At 33.3% G+C, this 25391-nt stretch overlaps 1 protein-coding gene across 1 annotated transcript; it reads right to left on the reverse strand.

Annotated features, from left to right (window-relative positions):
• Positions 1 to 22767: 22767 nt before the first annotated feature.
• On the reverse strand, positions 22768 to 25048 carry LOC114318203 (putative cytokinin riboside 5'-monophosphate phosphoribohydrolase LOGL10). The gene is made up of 7 exons (XM_028265062.2): positions 24570 to 25048; positions 24340 to 24437; positions 24205 to 24235; positions 23987 to 24086; positions 23838 to 23908; positions 23544 to 23687; positions 22768 to 23097 (listed from the first exon to the last, which is right to left on the reverse strand). Exons 1-7 carry the CDS (start codon positions 24702 to 24704, stop codon positions 22999 to 23001), a joined length of 678 nt encoding a protein of 225 aa, XP_028120863.1. The 5' UTR covers positions 24705 to 25048; the 3' UTR covers positions 22768 to 22998.
• Positions 25049 to 25391: the final 343 nt, after the last annotated feature.

Here is a 25391-nt window from a genome sequence, read left to right on the forward strand (position 1 = left end):
GGAAAAATTCAAATTTGAATTTTGAGTTTTGGCTCAAAAAATGAAAATGAATATGAAATTCAAAATTTTCACATTTTTGAAAAAATTCAAACGAATTTTGACCACCTTGACAGGCTGCAGCACGTGTGTGTGGTGATTTTGGGTCAAACTCACTTTGTTCATAACCCCTCTCCTTACAAAACATTGGTGCCTTTTGGGTCCAACCCAAAGTCCCAGCTTCAATGTTTATGTACTCGTATAAAACCTCCTGCTTTTCGTATATGCGACAAGCACATTTCACAAATGTATAGGAAACCTACTAAAAGGCATTTTTACGAAGCTCAAATGCACATTGAATTCTCATTCATCTGGTAATGATTTTGAGCAACTAAATACATGATGTTATTCAGTGCGCGACATAGAACACTGAAAAATCGAAATCCCCTAGATGTTGATTTATGATTATGTATCAATTTTAAGCAGTATATAACAATCCCAATCAAACAATCAAGACAAATCGACACAACGATTTTACGTGAAAAAACCACAATTGGACACCTCCAACTGTGATAAAAAAAATCACGGGCAACAGCCACAAAACAATCCGCTAAGAAGATATAAAGGAATTACACAGGTATACTCTCAATTACCTAGCGAATCCACACTCGAATTGAACCAACCTCTATGTGTCTCTTCCAACCCCGTCTTCACCTCGGAATTGTCTTGACGATGAGCCACTCTGAAATCCACCAGAGCTTCAGGCTCGAATTCTTCAGAATCCACTGAAGAACAACTGTCTCTTTTGTGTAGAACAAACAAATAATCCTTTGATGTATACTCTTTAAACCATAAGTTGAATACTCAATCAAAACATCAAAGAAAACTAGCAAAGTATCCCCAGATATAAACCTTACAACCCAAATAGAAGATCTGGAGAAGTAATACTAGATTTGGACTGAAACACGTATTTATAGAAAATTGTCCCGCGATCTCCGCTCGAGCATCAGATTGGTTGCTCGAGCGGACCTACGCTCAAGCGCGGAAAGTTCCGCTCGAGCAGGAAAAAACAACATCCAATATTTTTGCAAGCGAATAAACTTCTGGAACTCAGCATTCTCCGCTCGAGCAAGGGAATGTCAGCTTGAGCGGACAGGCAATTTGGAATGCATTTTTGCATTTTGCTTCGAGGGGCGCTGCCCGTCGACCCCGCCGAGGCGCTGCCCCGGACCCGCCAAGGGGCGCTGCCCCCTGGACCCCCACGAGCTGACCGGGCAGCTCGATCCCCGTCATAATCAGCGAAATGGCAATCTTGAAAGAATTAACATCACAAAACTTCTCTGCAAGGCACAATTCGAGTTGGATTCGCATCTAAAAACTCATAGCCTCACTGAAATAAAAAGTGCGCAAATAAATATAACTGAAAGGAGTTTTATCAAACGAGATTGCCAAGAATAAAAACCTAACAAACACATTAGCACACAGACTCGTTACAAATAATGTATGGATCCGACCTAAATTAATACTCAAAGTTAGCAAAACTTAAGATTTATAAAAACCATTTTTCAACAAAATTTGCTTCCTGGGAAGCTCTCAATTCCAAGTCTATTGTTCAATCCCTTTTTACTAACAAGCCTGAATTTGATGCCGAAGCTCATTGTGTCTGGCAAAGAGAAGTGATGGTGCAAATAATGACGAAGTCAAGTAATTCAATTGTTTGATGGATCAGGCAGTTACGCTTTGTTCGAAGCATAAATTTTGATAAGAATTTGAAAAGAAAAAATGAAAAAGGTGAGGACATTGTGAATGAAATATAAAGTCTATACAAAATTTTGTCTTGACTTTGATTGAAAAGTCTATATAAAATTTTGTTTTGACTTTAATAGAGCCCCGCTGGATTAGTCGGTCCAATGGATTGGATACCGAGTTAACAAATATATATATATATATATATATGAATAAAATATAAGTTAATTTGCATAAACTATAACTAGGCCCATGAGGTTTGCTTCAAATATGAATTGCTCTTGTGAATTTGAAAATTACATCCTGCATCTTGAGGTTTCTAATTTCATAACAAATGGCCCTTTTAGTAATAAATCATCAAGTCAATTAATAGTTTTTAATGATATTAAAAATATATTTCAATTAATAATTCAAGTAATTCCATTACTATATAGGAGAGCAGAGCAATTATAAATTTTATTTTTTCAATTAATTATGTTAAATAAAAAAAATTTAATAATGAGATATTTATAATTTTTCAAACTATAAGAAACAATCTATATTTTAAATAAATTTCAGGAGATATATTTATAATTTACCCAAACTAATTTTGTTCTTCTCATTTTTTCTCCGCTTTTTAAATTTCTATCCCAATCAACGTAATTGAATGAGGTTGAAGGAGTCTAGTTGTGGACATAAATTTGTAGCAAGAGCATGATCATCATCAACTTGCTGAACATAAATTTGTAGAAAGAGCATGGTCATCATCAAACATGGGAACTTTATTCTGCAATTATCAAATGACCATTTTGCATATTTTGAACTAGTTCCTTCTATCAATATCCATTATTAGTTGATGCTTTAATTTAACTTGAGTCAGTTGTCTTGGAAGTCAAGCTTGGCCTTTCATTTCCAGTTGTACTTGATCATGACGGTAACATGAGTCCATATCTTATATAATAATGTCATCTAGATTTCTTTTGGTCTGGACCGTCTCCCGTCTAGACCTGGTACAGTCCGTTCAATTTGATTCATTGAGTTCATTTTTGAAGTTTTTTTCGATAATCAGAACCGTTGATATTTTAAAATTTGTTGAGTACATTATTCCTGTAAAAAATTATGTCGATTGGATAACAGATATTATATATTTGGATCACTTTTGTCTGGAAAAAAAGGACGGTCAGAAAATTAACGATTCATAAAAAAAGTGATCCGAATAAAGAGTATTCGTTATCCGATCGATGCAATTTTTTGCAGAGATAATGTATTCAACAAATCTTAAAATCTGAACGTTTTAAATTATCAAAAAAGAATCCAAAAATGGGTCCAATGAATAAGACTGGACCCTCCAATCGAGATGGTGGACTAGAGGCAAGCCCCACCCTTAGTAATAACTATACTTATCTAGATGTCTGCTTTGTAAGTTGGAAAAAAAATAAAAAAATTACAAATTAATAGTAAATTTTATAAATTTTAATAATTAAATTTATAAATTTTGTCATAAATATGTAATTAATTTTTTACAAATATCTCTGAAGTATAATTTCTGCCAAAATAGAAAATTATTTTCCCTTATTTTGAAATTTTCATTCCTCTCTCCCTCACTCCACCTCCGGTTTCCATCACCAACAGTCCCCTCATATAATTACCGCTAAATGCTGACCATCAACAACCTTTGGCCTCACTTCTCACCAACAGTCATCTGGGGCCACCCTTCACATTTATTTTAAAACAAAATGTGTAGAAATCATGCTTTTTGTTTTCATCAAAAAGAAATACAAGGGTAAATTACTATGACCTCCCACAGAATTGACATAAATACAACTGGCTCTAGTAGTTTAAAAAAAATACATTAACAAAGGTAACAAAATTGATACAACTTTTACCATCAAATCAACCCCTTTCTCTCTATCTCGACCTTTACACTCAAACACCACTACAATCACCACCCTCTCAGCCACTCTTTGACAGACCACCATCACCACTCTCAGCCACTCCTCAAGCAACTACCATCACTACCACTCTTTGTCTTCAACACCACTTCCCAAAACCCAATCACAAATAAGATGGGGTAACTGTTGCGCTCTTTGCACAACGGTCCCTCTATGGAATTCACTTTGGGTCGTATCTCAATGAATTGACTCGTTCATTTGTAGAGTCTATCTAGTAATACATCATTGTAAAAAATTAAGTTCATCGGAAATCATTAACTTTTTTTATTATCAAAACACATTTGTAACTAACGAAATAAAAGGTAATTGTGATTTTGATGTTAATTAATCTAAATACTTAAATATGATTTGATCAAAAGGTTACCTATGTTCGATTAAATTGTTTTTTTTTTATAGGGATATAACTCGATGAACTCTAAAAGTGAATGGTTTAGATCATCGAGATAGGACCTACAGTGAGTCCCATGGAAGAAACAATAGTTACCCCATCTCCAATCACAAAACCCAAATCAAAGAGTAATTCAACCAAAGAACATACCAAAAGCACAACAAAACAAAACTATAGATGCCTATTGCATCAAAATCATAATCATCCCCAAATCGAAATCATCATAGCTATGGGTGCTTATCATCACCTCTAGTACCTTTCTCAAATTTCTACTTCACACCACTACCCCCCACTTCCAGCCTTACCTATTTGGTGTCGACACAAAAAACTCCCATGTAATCTACGGAGGTAACAAAACTAGGTTTTTATGGCACCAAACACACGTTGTGGATATGATTCTACGACGCGCGATGTAAAGTCATGTTATGACCAGTATTGAGAAGTCATTCACTTCAACGGCATGTCGTAGTACGTCATTTAAAAACCTTTTAACAACGGATCTTATGCATCTTTTTTATTTTTCTACAACTACTTTTGCACGGCATTAATTCCTAGGACGAATCACAACGCTCATTGTTTGTTGTAAAATATGTAATACAATGACTTATTCTACCAACCATAGATAAGTATGATAGACCAAGGTGTTCATAGATTGCTGTTGAATATTTCATACAATGGCCTAATTTACTTGTTGTAGAATATGCATTATTATTATTATTATTTTTAAATTCAGTAAGTTTTATTTGGCATGTTTTGTACAATTTAACAAACATTACAAACAAGTTTCACAAAACATCAATCAACTACCAAAATATTATTTTAAGCATGAAAAAGAAAGTATATCTATAAGTTATGAACATTCAACAATTGTCTAGACATTCAGAACATCCAAAAACTAACATTAATTCAAAACCATCCAAAAAAGAACTATCCTTAAGTTCTAAACTGTCTAAAAAGTTCTAAACCATCCAAAAACTATATCATATATAGGTTTCTAAACAAAATCCAAAACTATCCAAAGATTATAGAAATCCATTCATCAAAGTCATATTAGAAACTATCCATAGATGTTAAGATTTCTACTCAAAGTCAAAACTGATGAAATGGTTTGGCCAAGCAACAGTGCTTCCAATAGTATCCTCAAGCACAAACATCTCACGATTAGGGCGAAACAATGGTATATTGATTTTGACATGGTTAACCCATACTTTCTAACACTTAGGGCCAAGAGGCACGTGATGTACCAATTGTTTAGAATTTGTTGAAGCAATTGTGCCTTTTGCAACCACCACATTTGTCCTATCCCAATTCAACAATTTGCATTTGGCATTGTCCAAGTTGGATCCACCATTTCCAGTTTCATTTTCATCATGCAACTATCATGAAAGTAATACATAAAATAAGCTAATGAATTGAAGAAAAAATTAAGGTAATTAATAATGCCATATAAAAGTTACCCAAATATCTTCATTTTCACCGCCTTCGCTGTTTTCATCACCCTAAAAAAATTGTAATACAATATCTAGTTATATTTGTTTACTCAAAAATTTAGTAGATGATGTAGGATCCATATGCAAAACTAACAAAAGCTCTTGAGTAGAAAAGCAAGCAAACAAAAGCACAAGTATGAAAAAAATTGAGGTACGTAATAATGCTATACAAAATTTACCCAACTATTTTCTTGTGAGTGCATGCTAAGTTCACCACCTCTGTGCACCCTATGTTCACTACCTTCACTATTTTCCTTACCCTAAAAAAGTTGTAATACAATGGCAAGAAGTATTTGTTTACTCAAATTTAGTATGATAGAATCCATATGCAAAAATGACAAAAGCTTGAGTAAAAAAGCAAGCAAGCAAAAGCACAAGCATGAGAAATGTGCAAGTTTACTTAGGTTTCTCCATGAGAATATTTCTTGCCATTTGCCCCTTTGCTTGACTCTTACAAGTTTTAATTAATTTGTTTTAAAGACTCTATGAAATATCCTTCTATCTAAAAACTTGGAAGAAGACAAAGCAACCTATTCTACAATAATGAGATACTATTCTATTCTATTCTATATTACATTATTTGTATATGATTTATGTTATTTAGTTAGAATTAGTGACTAATGAGATACAGCCTACTCTATTTTAGTTAGTTAGAATTAGTAACTAATCAGTTAGATTAGAGGATATAAATATCTATAACAAACTCTATTTTGATTCATTGTGAAAGAGATTGATTTCTTGAAATCTCGTTAAATTCCTATGCACTCAACACATATCAACACAATTTTTAAACTAAACTAATATAAAAGTTGTTTTTCAAAAAAAGACTTTCCCTCAAATGATTTGAGGCAAGTTTACTTGGATTTCTTTACGAGAATGTTTCTTACCTCGTTGCATCTTTGCTTGGTTCCTACAAGTTTTAATTGAAATTTTTTAAAAACTTTTATGAAACGTCAATATATATAACATATATATATTGTCGCATTTTTAATCATTTTACCTCATTTTGCCTCTTTCCCTTTAACATTTCAGCTCTTGTCTCTTAGAGTTTTTGTTGTAAGAGCAACATTTGTTGATTTAGTTTTTTCACATTTTGATTTTGGTATACTTGTGCATCGACTTTTGATGGCAATGCTCCAAATCCAAGCCCTCTTACACTAACACAACGTTCTAGACCAAATGCATGAACAATTGCATCATCTTTGATAGACATTGGGCCTTCTTTTATAAAAAGCTTGTGAAGTTCTTCAACCTTTTTCTGCAATATATAATATTTATTAACAAATTAAATTATAATGCAAATCTAAGCACATCTTAAATCCAACCAAACCATACATGTGAAAGTGAGACAAGATAGGATAAAAAGTATAGAATGATCTACAAACAAAACTAGTCAGAGAATCACAATTCATAGCACATAAGCATAAAAAGAAACCACACTGTAAATCACATAAATTTTGAGAAAATTGATGCAAAATGTAACTGTAATATGGGCACATGAGAGTAGAAACTTTCTAAATCTATGCATGGGAAGAACGAGTTCAATCTCAAATAAGTACATTAAATTTCATATATGCACACCGAAGAAATCATAAAGAGTACTTAATGACAAAAGTATAAATTTGTTAATAGCTTCACATGATAGTGACTTGACATACTAATCGCAAAAAAGTCCTACAGATTATAGATAAAAAGCAGGTATTTTTATCATGACCCGAACCCGCCACTAGAGGTCTAAGTCATGACCAACAAGTAATCCTAGATTACCTTCAGGCTCAAAGACAAAATTAAATCATCATATGAAATACGAGGCTTAGCAGAAGCAATAACAAAATATAAATAGTTCATTGAGTAGTGCATACATGTCAAATTTTTGAAATAACTGAAACTCCATTCATTCTCCACATATTTACAATATGTTTAAACTTTAACTTCAGCATCATACATACAACATGTTTCCCAAAATATCATAAACAGAGAACAAACAAAAAGACTAAAATAGAAGGGTTAACAAAGCTCGGCTCCACTTGAGTCCAAGTATGCCCCATCACGGAGGCACTCCAAAAACGGCTTCACATAAGGGTGGACTCTGGAAGCATCTTTAGACTTGACGATCTACATGCTCACCTATATATATGTATATATAAGGGAGATGGGTGAGCTGGAGCCTAATGAGTAATATCAAAATAAAGAGGCTAGATGAATGATGTCCAACACAATATCTCGAATAAGACACCGGACAACAGACATAATATAACGGTTTTTGCGTTCAGCAACACCATTTTGTTAAGGGGTCCGAGGATAAGTAAGTTGTTGAAGAATACCGGTTTGATTAAGATGGGAACAAAATGCATTAGAAATATATTCCCCACCACTATTAGAACAGATAATCCTAACAATTGCATGAAACTGAATTTTCACCATCTGTAAAAATTAGACAAAAATGGGAAAGACGTCAGGCTTACAATGAATTAGATAAACCCAAGTGCAAGTAGTGTGATCATCAATAAAAGTCACATAATATTTATGACAGAAAAAGCAATGACAGGGGAAGGGCCTCAGACATCAGAATGTATAAGGTCAAAAGCACTAGGAGCATGAGTCATATGAGGGATATAGCTAGTACGAGTATGCTTAGACAACTCACAAACCACACAATGAAACTTAGAATCCTTGCAAGCTTTATTAAATGAAGTAAAAAAGTTGACATAAATACTAAAAATTAACATGACCCATACGAGCGTGCTATAATTCTAAAGTTTGAATATTAAAAACACAAGATATGAAAATAGGCAAAACAAAGGCCTGAAAACTAGCAAGGATGAAAAGGAAGGCTCGTTCGGTGGATCCCCAAAGTAGTACAACCCATCATGCTCACAGCCCTTGCCAAAAATACTCTTCGAACTCAGGTCTTGTAAAAGTCAAGAGGATGGTAAGAAGATGACAACACAATTAAATTGTTTGGCAAGGTGACTAACAAATAAGAGATTATATACAAAATTTGGAACATGCAAAACAAATGATAAAGTAATGGTAGGGGATAAAGACACTACACCCTTATAACGAACAGAGGACAACAAACCATCAGCAAGACACACAAATTGGGTAATAGTAGTAGGGACTGGAGAAGAAAGAAAATAAAACTCACCTGTCATATGATCATTAGCCCCAGAATCAAGAACCCATGAGGGACTAGTAAACCAAACATAGAAAGCATTAGAAGTACCTATTGCAAAGGTAGCAGCAGTGGTAGATGATGGGCCAAAAGAACTGGCAGTAAGAGATCCAAGTTGAGCCTGAAGTTGACCAACCTGAGTTTATAACTCCTATAAATTATAGAGAAGAGAAGACCCAGAAGTAAGAGTAGCTGAATCCACTAGAGTCATAGTGCGAGGGGTGCCAACACCATGAGAACGAGAGGAACGTTGCCTCAACTCATGATGAAGTTTGAAGCAACGACCCTTAACATGACCAGAAATGATATAATAATGAAAGTAACAAGACCAGTTGAACTCCGAGAACCAGACTTTACAGCAAGAGCCATCTAATCAGATGAAATTAGAGACAAAGGAGAAGGACTCGGTTGAACCAGACACCTACAATGCTCATCAATATCAATGGTGGCAAAGGCCTCATAGAGAGACAGTATAGATGATGTGTTTAAAATCTAAGTTCGAAAGGATTCAAACTCAAAGTTTAAATCCATAAAAAACTGGTAAGTATGCTGGTGGGCAAGGCGTTTTTGGAGACAAGAGAGGCAACATCTGCTGGTAACTCAGTTAAGGGCTCATATTGAGCCAATTCTTCCCAACGGGCTTGAAGATATCCAAAGAATTCTAACACAGAAAGACCCGAGACAGACTGGGAAGCACGAGCAATATCTTGATAGAGCTCAAAGATGCGAGCATCGCTATGAGCATGAGCATACATCTGTGACAAGGCATGCCATAGACTGGGAACTGTGTCGCAATAGAGAAACATGTGATAAATACAATCTTGGAGGGAGTTGAACATCCATCCCAAAATAGTACAGTTATCAATATCCCACTGTGCATGGGTATGATCTATTACAGTAGGCTGGGTAGTGGAAGATAAAAGTTAATGAGCTTTTCCATTGCCCCCTAAATAGAGTTTAAGAGAGTGGCTCCAAGCAGCGAAATTTTTCCCATTCAATGCCATACTCGTAATACGATGAAGTGTGATGAGAAAGAGAAAAATCAAAACTAATTGGAATAGGCTTAGTGGATATATCAGCAAATGATGGATCAGTCATGGTAGAAGAAGAAGGGGTGAAAAACACACAAAGATAGCAACACAATCCAAGAAAAAATAAGAAGCCAGAAAAAACTCAACGACTTATCTAAATGGATTCTACCGAATAAACCCGGTAGTCTAAAAAAAATAAAAGGACAGACAAAGGGGCTTAATACATCAGTCCAATCATTCCAAGAAATGAAAAAAAATAGCCTGTCGAAGGAAGAAAAGTAGTTAGAAAGGGCTGTCGGAGGTTAGAGACAAGAAAAAAGGCAGTCGGTGGTGATGGGTGGTTGAGAGAGAGACGGCTAGGGAGGCTCTGATACCAAAAAGAATAAAAAGAATTATTTTTCTTACCAATCAATGAGGTAGATGTCATATATATATATATAATATATTCATGATACAATTTAAAAAATAATATACATAATGTAAGATTCCTATAATCAATTTAAGAAACAATATATACAAGGTAAGATTCCTATAATCAAAATAATTCCTATATTCAAACATAATATTTTGATTTTTATATTTAACAATCCCTCTCAATCTAAGGCACAATTTTTAGTGTTACCAAATTTATGGGGTTGTTCATGAGTATAATATTTTAGTTCAGCTTATTTTACGCAATAACTCTGCGTAGGACACCTACATTAGCAATTCCAACCACACTCTCTACTTTTCACTAGCTAAAGTATAAAAAACGTATACTCTTTATTTTACCTAATTACTTTAGCTGTTGTGTTCTCCAATCACGTTCTTTATTTTAGCTAATTATTTAAACTAATTTAATTAATTTTTAAAATAAAAAAAATACTAATTGTTGATATTTTACTAATATAAATTTGCAATAATAATAAATTTGTCCATACAAACATACAAAACCTGTAGAATGAGGAGAGAAAAAAATACAAAATACAAAATAAGTTATTCTGTAATTCATCAAACAGAATTGAAAGAACATATAAAATTGCTACATACACACACACACACACATATATATATATATAATATAAAATCTCAAATCCAAGATATAAATATACAAAAATCTAAAATATATACATACATAATTGTTTGGAGAGTCTCTGGGGCTCTTCAATTGTAGCCACGCCTAATAGCTAGTCCATTGGAGCTCAATATTAGACTTATATTAGTTAAAATGCTTAACAAGTCTTGTTTAAATATTCCCCTGGAGATGTAGCTATATTTGTTTGATTGCTATTATTTTCTGTTTGTTATAATGCCTAAACCACCATTGGTTTGGTAAAATGCATTTTATTGAATTAAATTGGTAGTATGATTGCATCATTGTTGATGTAGTCATATTGTTTTTGTATTTTTTTTATTTAAACAAATAGAAAATTTTTAGTTAGTTATATATTGCTGTATTTTTTTAAATATTTTTTTCGCAAAATTCTGTTAAAAACAGTTTAGGGATTATTTTTGTAATTTTCAATTGAGGCTCACTTAATTTTTTTGGGCGGTGATTGGATTATTACTCTTAATTGAATCTCTAGAATTTTATTTATTTTTATTTCTCTCTCTGTCTCTCCCCTTATTCTATAGATGAATTAGGTTTCTCATTATTTTCTCCTACTATCTTTTATTGCTTTATGGATGGATGGATTTTTGTTTTTATTATGTATTTTTTCATGAATATGGAGAATACTTAGATAACCTATTTAAATATGACTTGTGATTGGAGTTATGTACCTACTTTTTCTTAATTAATTGAACTACTCTCTTTGTTTTAAAAAATTGGACATTTTTCTAAAAATCCAGTATTTTCACTGTTCTTTTTTTAAATAAATACAAAATCCCCTTTTTTACATCTTGTATCTAACTTTCCGATAATTTATTTATTTATTTATTTTTTGGGTGATGATGGTCTAGTCTCTTTATCAATGGTCATTATGGTTTTGGGACCTTCAAATCAAGTGGCGGCTTCTAATTTTGAACCTCCGGTTTTTGGTCATATAGCCCGTGGGTATTGATGTTGTAGAATCATTATTTCACTATTAATAGTTGGTTTGAGGTTTTAGAATCATTATTTCACTATTAATCGTTGGTTTGAGGTTTTAGAATCATTATTTCACTATTAATCGTTGGTTTGGTCCTTTTCAAAATATAAGAATTTTTTAAGCTATTGCGCTTACAGTAACAACCTCATAAATGGAAAAAAGAAAGAGGTTGATGGTGTGGAAGTGCAGGGGCAAATTGGGATATGGGTATGGTTTTGGGTTATTTGAACATCATACAAGTTTTCAATACATATTATAAATATGTTCGGATATAAATTTTTGAATAAATATCAAATGTTCAAATTTAGATTTATGAACAAAAAGCAGTTGTTCAGATATAAATAATTGAATGGTCTATATATTTGAACAATTTATTTTTGGTTCATAACTTTAAATCCGATCATTTGATATTTTTGTAGAAATTTATATCTGAATATATTTATGGTGTGTATTGAAAGTATGTATGGTATGCAAATAGAATTTCCCTACAGTTTGTAAGGGTAAATTACACTTTCACCCTTAAACTGTGGGTAATATCTCACTTTGGCCCATGAAGATTCTCTCACTTTGTTTTCTAAACTATTTGTCCTTTTCTACTTTGGTCTAATTATCATCTCCCGCGTGATTGTGGGGCAATTTAGGAATTTTATTAAGTTTCTTACTTTGATCCTTAAAGTTTTAATTTTTTTTCACTTTAGTTTCTAAAAGAGTTAACTTTTCCCACTTTGACCCATAAACCCAAACCCAACCTAATCTCAAAATCACCCCACCCCAAAACCACGCAATATTAAAAACCAGTTTTAAATCAAATGGATGAAAATGAAAAAGTACAGCAAGTATGCATCATTCAAGGGTTAAAGAGGATGCGAATCGCTGTCTAGAGGCTAGTGAATAAGAGGCGAGGGAATCGATTGGGAGGGAGGATGTGGGGGAGGTGAGGGAGGAAAGGTAGTCGATTGTAGTTGTGAGGTGGAATGTCTATAAAGGATGAGAGAGAATGGGAAGTAAATGGAGAGTGAAGGGGTTGTGAGTAAATATTTTAGTGGTTGATGTGATAAGTTATGATTGAGAGAAAAATTTGTTTATTTATTTATTTATTTATTTTAATTTTTAAGTAGATCACAATTTCGGGGTTGGAAAGCAAAGTGAAAAGAAAAAATAAAATTCTTTATGGACCAAAGTGGGAAAGGTTTATTGGGGTTAATTGTGTAATTTATTGTATTTCCATTACAAAAGTATAATTGGACCAAAATGGAAATAATTTAATAGTTTAAGAATCAAAATGAAACAATCTCTTCTTTACAGACCAAATTAATAAAAGAGTCATATTTTACGGGGCAAACACGTAATTTACTTTTCTTTTGTTCTATACTAGAGAGAGAGAGAGAGAAGAAAAATAAAGGAAGGCGGTTGTTTGGTGGCTTGGTTAGAGAGAAAGATAAAAAATGAAGACGGTTGCTTGGTGACTAAGGTCTTCTTTGGAAATTTTAATTTTTAGTCAAAAATTAAAAAAATCACTACAAGTAGTTATATTATTTTTCTATTTTTTGTACATTTTTCTGTAAAAATTTTTTAAAAACAAACTAAAAAATAATTTCCAAAAACTCCCAAAGTGTTGTGGTGAGAAATTAGTCTAGAAATTAAGATCTTTAGCTCCCAAAAGAATAAGAAAGTTAATTTTGATTTTTTTTATATTAAAAAGCTGATCACATCATATTTCATCTTTCTGATTAAAAACATCTTGTTCAATTTTGACCATTGATTGCTCTTCTCCTAAAGAAAAAGCTTTACCAGCATGGACTAATTGAACACTAGTAGCCCTACAAAATCATTGATTATTCTTTTTAGGGGGATTCACCTTTCTAGATCCGTTTTTTGTTTTGTATCAATTAAGATTTTTCCCAACTTAGCATTGCTATTCCATTCTTTTGCTAACAATTGACTCTGTTCGCGCTCTTCCACACTTTTTTCTGTACAATTGCATTATCCACATAATTTCAATTTGGGCGGTGAATTACACTTTTAGTCTGAAAGTTATACACTTTGTATCATTTTGGTTTTTTAATTTTTAATTGTAATTATTTCATTCTCAAAAATATTAGAAGGTATTCGACCTGATGATTATGTAATATCGCTTTGTCATGTGAAATTGCAGGTTTAACTAGAATGGAGATTAGTTTGAATTCCTTATAATATTTGTTTCTCCCCCACCTTCGACCACCACTCCTAGCCCCTTCATTGGCTTTTTTTCCAGCTTCACGTTGTTTCTCAACCCCTCCCCTTCTGTTATCAGGCCACCTCTACCGCCACCTCCCCTTCCTTCTCAATGATCCCATCCCTCTATTCTTCTTATTTTTCTCCTCCTCCTCTCACAATTTTCTACTCCACTTATCTTCCACTTTTACTACTTCTCCATCTTATTTGAAAACCCTAGGGTTTCCAAAAGGCAATAAAAGGGGATCACAAGTAGTAGAGGGAAGTGAGAGAATGAGGGGATTGCAAATTGTAGAGTGCGGTGTTGGTTCAGGATTTGTAGGAAGGTAAGGGGGTTCGAAGTTACAAAGGGGTGATGGCAATGACAATGGCAATGGTGATGGGGGGATGAGGTTGAGAAAGATTGGCCAGAGTTGGGGTAGGCTAACTGAAGGAATGCAAGAGTTAAAGAGAAGATGATTAGAGCTAGGTTAGGGTTGTAAGAAACCATTTAACTCAGGTATGTCAAGTTTGAAGTCTTGACTCATATCGATTTGATGCACTATTTGATACTAAACGCCTCCTTTGTGGTTTATATGCATCGAGTAGGTTCTTATTTTCATCTTCAACGTCATCCCATCCTCTTCCTTAATGAACCGGGGATTTGATTGACAATTTTGAGACTGCCTAGATGTGGCAATAAATTTGATAAACTATGATTTGTTCTAGTTATGCTTTAAATCGTTGCTTCATGTGTTGCAGTTGCGCCTCTAGATGTACATCTCGTGTAATTTTATCTCATTTGTTATAATATTAGAGAGAGCGAGAGAGAAAAAGAAGTCAAAGAAATTGTATAATGTATAAATTATTCAATAAGACAATAAACAATACAACAGAAAAGGCCTATATATAGGCTGAGAATGAATAGCCTACAAGAAAACTAACTATGGTAAAGCTAACTATGGTAATGCCCACTATATGGCAACACAAGTATATACAACTAACATCTCCCCCTCCCTCCTACCCTCCCCATTTCAAGCTCAAGGTAGCAATGCGGATGTCAACTTGAGCTTGGAAAGAAAATAAGAGAAGCGTCCTAGAAGATAAGCCTTGGTGAAGAGGTTGCCTATCTGATCGAGAAAGGTAACAAAGAGAAAATGAATAGTGCCACTAGTAACATGCTGCCAAATAAAGTGACAATCAATCTTAACATACTTGATGCGATAGTAGAATACATCATTATGTGAAATATGAATAGCACCCTAATTGTCAAAATAAAAGTTGGTGATAGCAGTTGAAGAAACTTCCATATCAGAAAGAAGTCAACGAAGTCGCACAGGCTCCTAAGTAATGTCAACAAGAGCATGATATTCAACCTCAGTACTAGAACGGGAAGTAAGAGTTTGTTTCTTGCTATGTCAAGCAATGAGAGAGTCATCCAAGAAGATACAAAACCCTGTAGTAGAACGGCGGTTAGTAGGAGGATCCCATGCTAGTCTACATTAGAAAATCATGTAATTGTAGAGAAAAGTGAGCAGAGTAGTCAAGACCATGAAACATTGTTCCTTTGATGTAGCACAAAATGCGAATTAGAGCATCATAGTGTAGAGAGCGAGGAACCGCTATGAACTTACTGACAATGTGAACAACATAAGCAATCTCTAGATAAGTAGCCGTGAGATAGACAAGGCTGTCAACTAGTTGACAATATAATGCAGCATCAGACAACAGACGGCCGTCAAGAGGTGTGAGATGAGTTTGAGGATCAATTGAAGTAGTGACAGTATTGCAATTGGTATGACCAATACGAGCCAAGAGCCAAGAGAAATTTCTAAGCCGAAGAAGTAGCTAAGCAAACCCAAATCCTTCATCTCAAACTAGCGACTGAGGAACTGTTTGAGACTAAAGATACCTATTGTGTCATCTCCAATGATGATCATATCATCCAAATAGAAAAAAGAAGAAGAATAGTGTCATCCTCTATCTTACGAATAAATAGGGCAGAATCGTAGGCACTGGAGGAGAACCCAAAGTCACGAATGATACAACTGAACTTGGAAAACTAGGCACAAGGAGCTTGATTCAAACCGTACAAAACACGACAAAGTTTGCAGACTTTAAATGACAAAACAGAAGAGCCAGGAGGAGATTGCATATAAGCTTCCTCAATGAAATCACCATTAAGAAATGCTTTTTAAATATCTATTTGACAAAGACTCCAATGTAAACAGCAGTAACTGCAAGTAAGTTGCAAACTAAAGTAATTAGCAAACTTTTCCTCATAGTCAGTCCCATATTCTTGAGTGAACCCCAGGGCAACAAGATGAGGTTTGTAACACTCAATAGAACTATCGAAATAGGTTGTATTCTTGTAAACCCATTCGCGATTAATAACACTCCTTCCAAGATGAAGATTAACTACATCCCATGTACGAGTTTTAGCAAAAGCCTGTAGTTCATCAGTCATAGGTTGTTGCCCAAGAGGGTTAGAACAAGCCTCTTGATAGGAAATAGGTTCATGAGAGAAAAAAGCAATAGTACAAACAATGAAATCATGAAGAATGATAAAAGGTTGTGTTACCCAAGTAGACTAACGCAGAGGTGCCATAGGATGTGAAGATGATTAAGTGGAATCAAGGGATACACGAGGCTTACTGTGAGAAAGAATGGTGATAGGACTAGGAGGTAGAGCAAGAGCAGGAGCAGGAGTAGAAATAGGCTTAGGAAGTGGAGCATTAGCAGGACCAGGAGGCGGAACAGAATCCTCAGAATGGGCAGAAGTCATCATGTCAAAAGTAGTGTCTTTATTAAGCTCATCAAACAGAAGAGAAGGATCTATAAAGAATGGTGCAGTGAGAAGAGTGAACAAATGAAACTTAGATATAGAGGAGAATATCTTGTGTTCCCAAAATACCACATGACGAAAGACATAAAGACAATAAGAAATAGGATCCCGACAACGATAACCTTTATGTTCTATCCCACACACTAAGAAGCAACATAGACGGGCACAAGGTTCTAATTTAAAATGCTTATGTGGTTAAAGAATGACAAAATAGGCACATCCAAACACACGAAGACTAGTATAGGAAGGTGGTGTACCATGCAAGTGCTCATATGGAGTGTGATTGTTGATGGTAGGGGAAGGGACACGATTGATAATATAGATGGTTGTGAGAGCAGTTTTCCCTCAAAAATGCTCAAGACAAGAAGAAAAGATTAAAAAAGCACGGATAGTGTCTAAGATATTGCGATGTTCACGCTCATTACGACCATTTTGTTGGGCATTTTGACGAAAGAAGGTCAAAATATGTGTTTCCTTGTATTCTTGGGCATTATCAGCATAAAAAAATTTGACGGAAGAAAACTGAGTTTTGACCATTTCTGAAAAATCATAGTATATTTGTTGTAACTCAGAGTGAGATTGCATAAGAAATAATTAGGTAAAACGAGTGAAATCATTGACAAAAATGATAAAGTATTTAGATCTCCCCATAGTAGTATTAGGTGAAGGCCCCTAAACATTAGATATGAGATCAAAAGGTGCATGAGATATATAGGTACTAGTATTAAATGCTAAAGCAGGTTATTTGGCAAGTTGACAAGATAGATAATCTATTTTATCTTTTGGAATAACACCTAACTGACCGCTTGAAGCTAGAGATCGTAAATAACCAGAAGAGACATGATCTAACAGGAATGCCATAAAGCAAGAGGAGAACTAGTAGTAGCAGGAGCAATCTCGACAGTGGAAAGACTAGATGAGGGATTGCAAAAGTGGATGAGCTCGTATAGATGTCTATGTCTATGACCTATCCCAAGAGTTTGTCCCATCCTCGGATCTTGCATAACATAGCCAGTTGGAGAAAATAAAATAGTGAGGCTAAGATCATAGAGTTGACTAACTGAAATAAGATTAAGCATAAGATTGGAGATCAGATAAGTGTAAGGAAGAGAGACATTAGAAGTGAAAATATGACCTATATGACTAACATGCATTTGAGAGCTATCAATAATGTGAATGACAGGTAAATTCGAATAAGATGTAGTAGAGGAGAAAAGTGTAGGGTCAGAAGTCATATGATTGCAACAATAGAATCAAAATACCAATAAGAGGTACCTAGAGTGACTAAAAGAGCAATAGAGAGTGTACCAGATGTAGAAAGAACTTTTTTTTACAATAACTTCAATGTCTTGAAGAGTGTAGGGTGGTAAAGGTACTGAAGTAGATGATGAGCCAAGGGCAACTATAGTAGATGCAAAATAAGCCAAAGACTAATCTCGTCTGTATGTTGTTGGGGTCTAGAATATCTACTATGCTGAGGACTGTCTGAACAAGCCATAAGGTAATCAAATAATAAACACAAAGAGGAAGTAGTGGTGTCAGAGTAAAACTAGATAAAACGAAATGCACCAGTGAATCCAGAAGGTTGAAAATAGTAAGGAACAAGATTGATTAGACCAAAAAATAGTAAAAAAAAAATAGGCCAATAGATGACCAAGTACAACAGCTATGGCTAACATCAATGTGTGGTGTACGATAGCAGAAGAAGCGCGTGATGCACGTTAGCAGGAGAGAAAGGCGGCGCACAATAGCGGTAGAGGCGTGCGTACCACATGTAAGATTGATATCAGATAACGTCAACAAGAGAGGTTGGGTTGGCTTAAGACAAAGTGACGTAGACGACTAGAGAAACAGGCGTAGCAACTAGGATAGATGTTAGAAATGTAGAAGGTTGTGAGAGGTGCACGTGAGACTGACGTCAACAAGCATAGAGTTCTTGTGATAAGGTGTATGAGGGCACATGAACAGCGGGTGATAGAAGCAGTATACGTACCAAAGCTACTAGTGACGCGTGCAACCTTTTTTGGAGGCAAGGTTGGTAACGTTAGAATCGTAAGGAGATTCCAAGCAAGATAATGTAGTTATTTGGACAAAATTACGAGTCCAAGCATTTGAACAGTTGCTGAACAAAAACGAGAAAACAATGGTGTTTTTGGGTGATGTTTGTTGGAATGGATAGAATTTTATAGCTCTGATACTTTGTTATAATATTAGACACACACACACACACACACACACACACACACACACACAGGGAAAGAAGAGAAATCTATATAATGTATATATTATTCAATAAGATAATACATAATAAAATAGAAGAGGCTTATATATAGGTTGAGAATGAGTATCCTATAAAAAAGCTAACTACTGTAAAGCTAATTATGGTAATGCACAATATATGGCAACACAACTATAAAACTAACAACATTCATACACATCTCTAGTGTTGTCTTGGCGACCACCACGGCTTCCTCGGACCATGATTAGGAATCAAGCAAGGCTCTAATACCTCATGTAGCATGATACATGCAGAGAAAAATATAAAGCAACAAGAAAATCACAACTCTTCAAAAAATTTGTTGAATCCAAAAATTACCAAAAATTGTCTGAAACGAAATTATATATTATTAATCAACTAAACTAATTGTAAAGGCTTACAACCTTTATTTGTAACGAGAAAAAACCCTAGTCTGACTACGAAATTATAAAACAACCCAAAAAAGGCAGTTCCTTAATTACCACAACAAAATAAAAGAAAATAAAAAAATATCTAAAAGTAAAAAAATTCAAATTAAGTTGACATTCAGATACTATAAAGAAAAATAAATACAGTAGAAAAAACTTAGGCAAAATCAAATTTGTCTAGACCAAGTTACAAACTAATCAAATATTTCAACAAAAAAAAAAAAAAAATTGCAAAATTGATGGCCTTAACATTGGAATTCGCCCAAAATTCATCACAGGCCATAGCATAACAATAGGTCCTGATCATCACAACGTTTTTCATGTCTCTATCAAATTTTGGTCTCGTTTGGGAAGTGACTATTTTGGTAGGCTATTTGGCTTTTTGGCTATTTTAGTGGCTATTTTAGTTTTTGTGTTTGGGAAGATGAGATGATTTTTTAGTTGAGTTATTGTATTGAAAAGTGTGTTGAAATGATGTTTAAATTTAAAATGACATATTTATCCCTAACTTTTTATTTTTTAAAATTGATATAAAGGGGCAAAATGGTAATTTCGCCCTTGGGGCAACACTGTCCGGCTGTGACAGTGTAGGTTGTGCCTACACTGTCCAGCAGCAGCCTTTTTTTTTTTTGAAAATCCATGCACAGTGTTGCTTTTGGGCTAAAAAATCAAATGAGACTATAATAGCCTAATTCTCGGAATCCCAAACAGCGCCTTTACGCAATTCTGAGCATGTATTATCTTACCTCCACAAGTGTCTTTTGTCTGTGCCTTGTTTGTCCATAAAATTCAATAATTCTATAACAAAACACTTTGCATCAATATCTACTTTTGAAATAACGTAGGCTAAGAAGCATTGACACTTCTAAAAAAGTGGCGTGTTCATGTCGGATACCGACACTCGTCAGACACTTTCCTAACACGTATTCGACACTCATCCAAATTTGTCTTATTTTTTTGGAAAGAATTTAGACTCAGACACCCTTTGGACATTCTTTAAATATGTGGAGGACACACGTGTCCATTGCTTAAACACACATATACATTAATTAGACACACATGATACCAATTATAAGTTTGAACAAAATAATTTAGAATACAATGTTAACATAAAAATAATGTCAATTTATAAAAATTAGTGTTCTATTAAAAATGTCAAATAATATTAGAGGTTAAATTTATATTTAATATTAGCACTTAAATTGAAAAAATTAAAAATTTAAGTTTATATTGTTTCAAGTTTCAAATCTTATTTTATGTTGTTTATGACATATATAATAAATATATATTTTGTGCGTATGCTCCATATATCATATCTTACATTTTTTTAAATTATTATATTAACATATGTATATCTTATTTATATAGTGTATAATATTCGTACTTCTTAAAAATAAGTTTATCTATAGGACACATTTGAACAATGGCAGTGTTTTTTCTTATTGGGTGTGTATGCTTGTTTGTTTGTGCACGCTGACAAGAACAGTTTATTATTTTGTTGGGCCTTTAAACAAGAATATATATATATATATATATATATATAAACAAGAATATATATATATATATATATATTTTTTTTTTTGTTTATATATATATATATATATTGATAAGGTAAAAGTAAAAAATTGATTCTTGAAAAATTTGGGGTCTTATTGTATGAATATATATATATATATATATTATAGAATTAATTTCTTGAAATGTTAGAATTGATCTTTAACAATTTGTTTCAGTCTCATTGTGTGACATTGAATATGGACTTTACTAGGATCCAAATCTACATCTAATTGCATAATTGTATATAGGTTCCGTTTGGTAGAACTGTGGGAAAGTGATTATAACTTATAACTGTAAATATAAGTTAATTTTTGATTTATAAATTAAGCTTTTCCTCCCTCACTCAAAGAATAAATTGATTTTTAACTCACAAAAAGTTATAAGCTGTATTGTTAAGCTGAACCAAACACATCAAAATATATTAAATTAAGCTAAAAACTGAAATAAGTTGAAAATAAATCTTACCAAATAGAGCCATAGAGTAGTACCCATTGCTTAATATGGTTTCCTTTCATAGCATTTATCCTATTGCTATTCAATAAAACAATTGAAGATAGTTGATTATCATTTTTCAGTCCATGTTGCATGGCAATGTCCATTGGAATAAACATGTGATGATTTTTTTATTAGAACATTACATGGCCCATCATCTCTCTCTACATCACATGTGGAACAAATTCCCAACAATTTCTGGCTGCACTGTCAATGTAGGAAGCACTGCTCCATCTCCATTGTAAAAAAACAAAAGAAATAATAAGAAAAAGAGTTGAAAAATGCACTACGCTACAAAATTGTCAAATTGTATTGTGGTCCAAAGCCTACAGAGGCTCAGTGAACAATCAAGCCAAAATCCAAAGGCTTCCCATCCACAATAGCAGAATCTAGTAAGCAAATGTCCCACCCAAACAAAAAAATTAACAATGAAAATGGACTATTGCCTTAGCCCCCTCAAAACCTAGGTAAAATGGTCCATATATAAAGAACAATCTATCTTTTCCTTTACATTTTGTATTAGTCAAAACAACTAGGTAGGCCCATATAAGATTTTTAAAAGTGGATTCTAATTTTGTAAAATCTTATTTATTCATATATACTTTATTTGTGTTTGGATTTATCTTCGATTTCTGTATTTATACCAAAATTAAACTAATTAATCAAAACAGAAAGGGGAAAATTATTTTTTTTAAAATCCAAAGTTTTAGTTTTGCAACAAAATAAATTTTTAATTTTTAATTTTATCAATTTAAACTCTAAACCTTTTGATTTATTTTCAATCTAAATCATCTAGCTATTTTTTATGAATAAAATTGACAAAAAAATATTATTTTAATCGCTAAACTTAATAAAAAATAGTATTTTAGACATTTTTCGTACACCTATATTGAGTATAATGACTAAAATATTATTATTTTTATTAATTTTACTGAACGAAAATAGATAAATAATTTATATTAAAAATAAATTAAATGATTAAAGGTTAAATTAACAAAATTAAAAATTTATATTTATATTGTTACAAGTCTTAAACCCTCAATATTATTTTTTTTATTGATTCAAGAAAAAAAAAATAAAAAAATTAATCCACCTATCAAATGGGTGAACAAAAGTAAGATCCATTTCCACAGCCTACCTGGTCTCACCTTAAATGCTTTTTTGACATGGTCAATGGCCAACATAACAATGAGAGAATAATGTATTACCTTAAATTGATTGGAAATGGGACTACAACATACATGTCAATTATTCAAATAGGTGATTAAGATATGGGATCTTAGGATTTCCCCACTTGTTAGAGAGAGAAAGAGAGAGAGAAAGAGGGCCTACTTTTGCTGTCCTTTTCTTTTGATTAAATTGGCACTACACAAGACATATAAGTATATGTTATACATACATACAGATGGGTGATTAAGATCTAAGATTCTTGGGCTTCTCCACTTGTAGTAGACTCTAATAATTGGTCCACTTCCCAACTTTGTCTGGGTGCTACCCTGTCATGGACTGGGGCATACTCCTGCAACATACAATTAAACCAAATAATAAAATCATTCCCTACTCTCTTCTATATCCCTCATTTGTCACCCTCTCCAATAATTCAACATACAAGCTAAAAATAATATATATATATCATAAAATATAGGGGACTAGGTTTTGTAACTACTGAAATATATTTATTTTAACACTCTCTTGGTCTCATCATTGTTTTTAAAAATTTTAAATTTTTTAAAAAAACATAGTAAATACACTTTGAATTTAAATTTAAAAAAATTAATTTAAAAATATCCTTCTATTATCATTTTAAAATATTTTTATAATTACTTTCTAGGGTTAATTTTGAAAACTTTTAAATTTAAACTTTTGACTTTTTAAAGTAGACATGCATTTTGAGATAATAAAAAATAAAATAATTGGCCAACAAAATGGGAGGGAGAGAGTATTAAATATATTTCTATTTTGTACCTCCATTTTGTTAATCAACTCTTCTGCTGTGTCTGCTGAAACCACAATATGTCTGGCTGAACCTTGTATGAAGCCCTCTTCCACTCCTTTATCAAACAATGCAAGCAAGCTATTATAATACCCATCAACATTTAACAACCCCACCTGTTCACAAATTGAAAATGAAAAAATAAAAATAAAAATTCAAAATATATATCTTCTACATAAAGTTTGGAAAGAAAGAAAAAGAATGGATCAATGATGATAAAATAGAAATTTAAAGGAATTGGTAATATACAAACGCATCATATATACCGGCTTTTCATGAATTCCCAATTGAGACCAAGCAATCATCTCCAATAATTCTTCCATGGTTCCATAACCACCTGAAAATATCAAAGTTTCAGAAACAATGGTGGTATATGTGCTGTTTTATCAATAAGTTTAATTTTAATAATATTTACCAGGAAGTGCAATGAAAGCATCGGCATGTTTCGCCATTTCTGACTTCCTTTGGTGCATGTCTGAAACTGTTTTTACTTCTCCTACGGATTCTCCTGATATCTGCATATAGATTTCATTATTTTTCCTTCACAAGCAAGAAGATAAGAGTTGAAAGAAAGAAAAAAATATATATAATCAAAATCAAGAACAAAATCAAAACAAGGGATGAACTTTTCACCTCATGTGACAAAAGAGCTCTAGGAATTACTCTACATGTACAAACAAAAGATGAAGATATAAGTAAATTTTCTTAATTAAATCTAAAGGGGGAAAATCATCTATTTAATATGAAAGAAAAAGGAAAAGTATATACCCAAGAACATGGCAGCCTCCATCAAAAGCAGTTTTAGAGATCAAACCCATTAGACCAACACTTCCTCCACCATAGACCAAATCAATCTTTCTCTCAACCTAAGATCAAAACAACATCATCATCACTTGATCACCATACCAAATCTCCTAAACGTGACAAATATGTACAAAGATGGAAATAAATGAAAATTTTATGTACTTTTTAGGGTACCATTAGGATGATATATATACCAGTTGCTTGCCAAGCTCAAGTGCTCCATCACTGAATGAAGATTTGTAACCAGCTCTACTACCACAAAACACACAAATTCTCTTGAACTTTCTTCTCCTTTCAATTATGGGGGGTATTCCTTCATCTCCTTCCATTCTTCTTAGGGGAGAGAGGGAGAGAGAGAGAGGTGGAACAAAAGGAGAAGAGGGTTGCAGAAGAGAGCTACAGAAAATTGTGTGTGTTAATGGAGCAGAAGTCGACACCTATGCTATGTGATCTCCCACTTCTTAGTCTCAAACAACCCCTTCTGTCTACAAAGTACTTTCAGTGTTGGAGAAGAGGCCAACATAGGTCAAGAGTCCATCTCCATCTCCATCTCTCCTTTTATCCTTCTCATCAATCATCATCTCTCTCTCTCTCTCTCTCTCTCTCTCTTTCTCATTAAATATTTATAAAGTTTTGTTGAATTCTAGAGAAAGCCCATACCCATGGTCTTTCCTTTGATCTCCATCTCATCAATACTTTTACTTTTTATCATTTTGTTGTCCCCTCTCTGCCCCCAAGAATTATTTATTATTCTTATAATATTATTTTACAAAAATAAAAACATGTCATCTCTTTTATTGTTGGATTAGGTATAGAGTTAATGGTAATGCCATATGTGACAATATCACTAATAAATTTTGAGAAAAAATCATTGCAATTGTGACACCATATCATTATTGACACGTAAGTATAATGTATCATACTATGCACGTGTTAGTTGATTGAGTTGGATAGAGTACTCATATTTACGTGGTGAAATTCACCTTCCTATATGGTATTTTGGAATTGAATGATTA

This window comes from Camellia sinensis, chromosome 2, assembly GCF_055761805.1.
Source record: "Camellia sinensis isolate YWXY chromosome 2, ASM5576180v1, whole genome shotgun sequence".
NCBI classification, from domain to species: domain Eukaryota; kingdom Viridiplantae; phylum Streptophyta; class Magnoliopsida; order Ericales; family Theaceae; genus Camellia; species Camellia sinensis.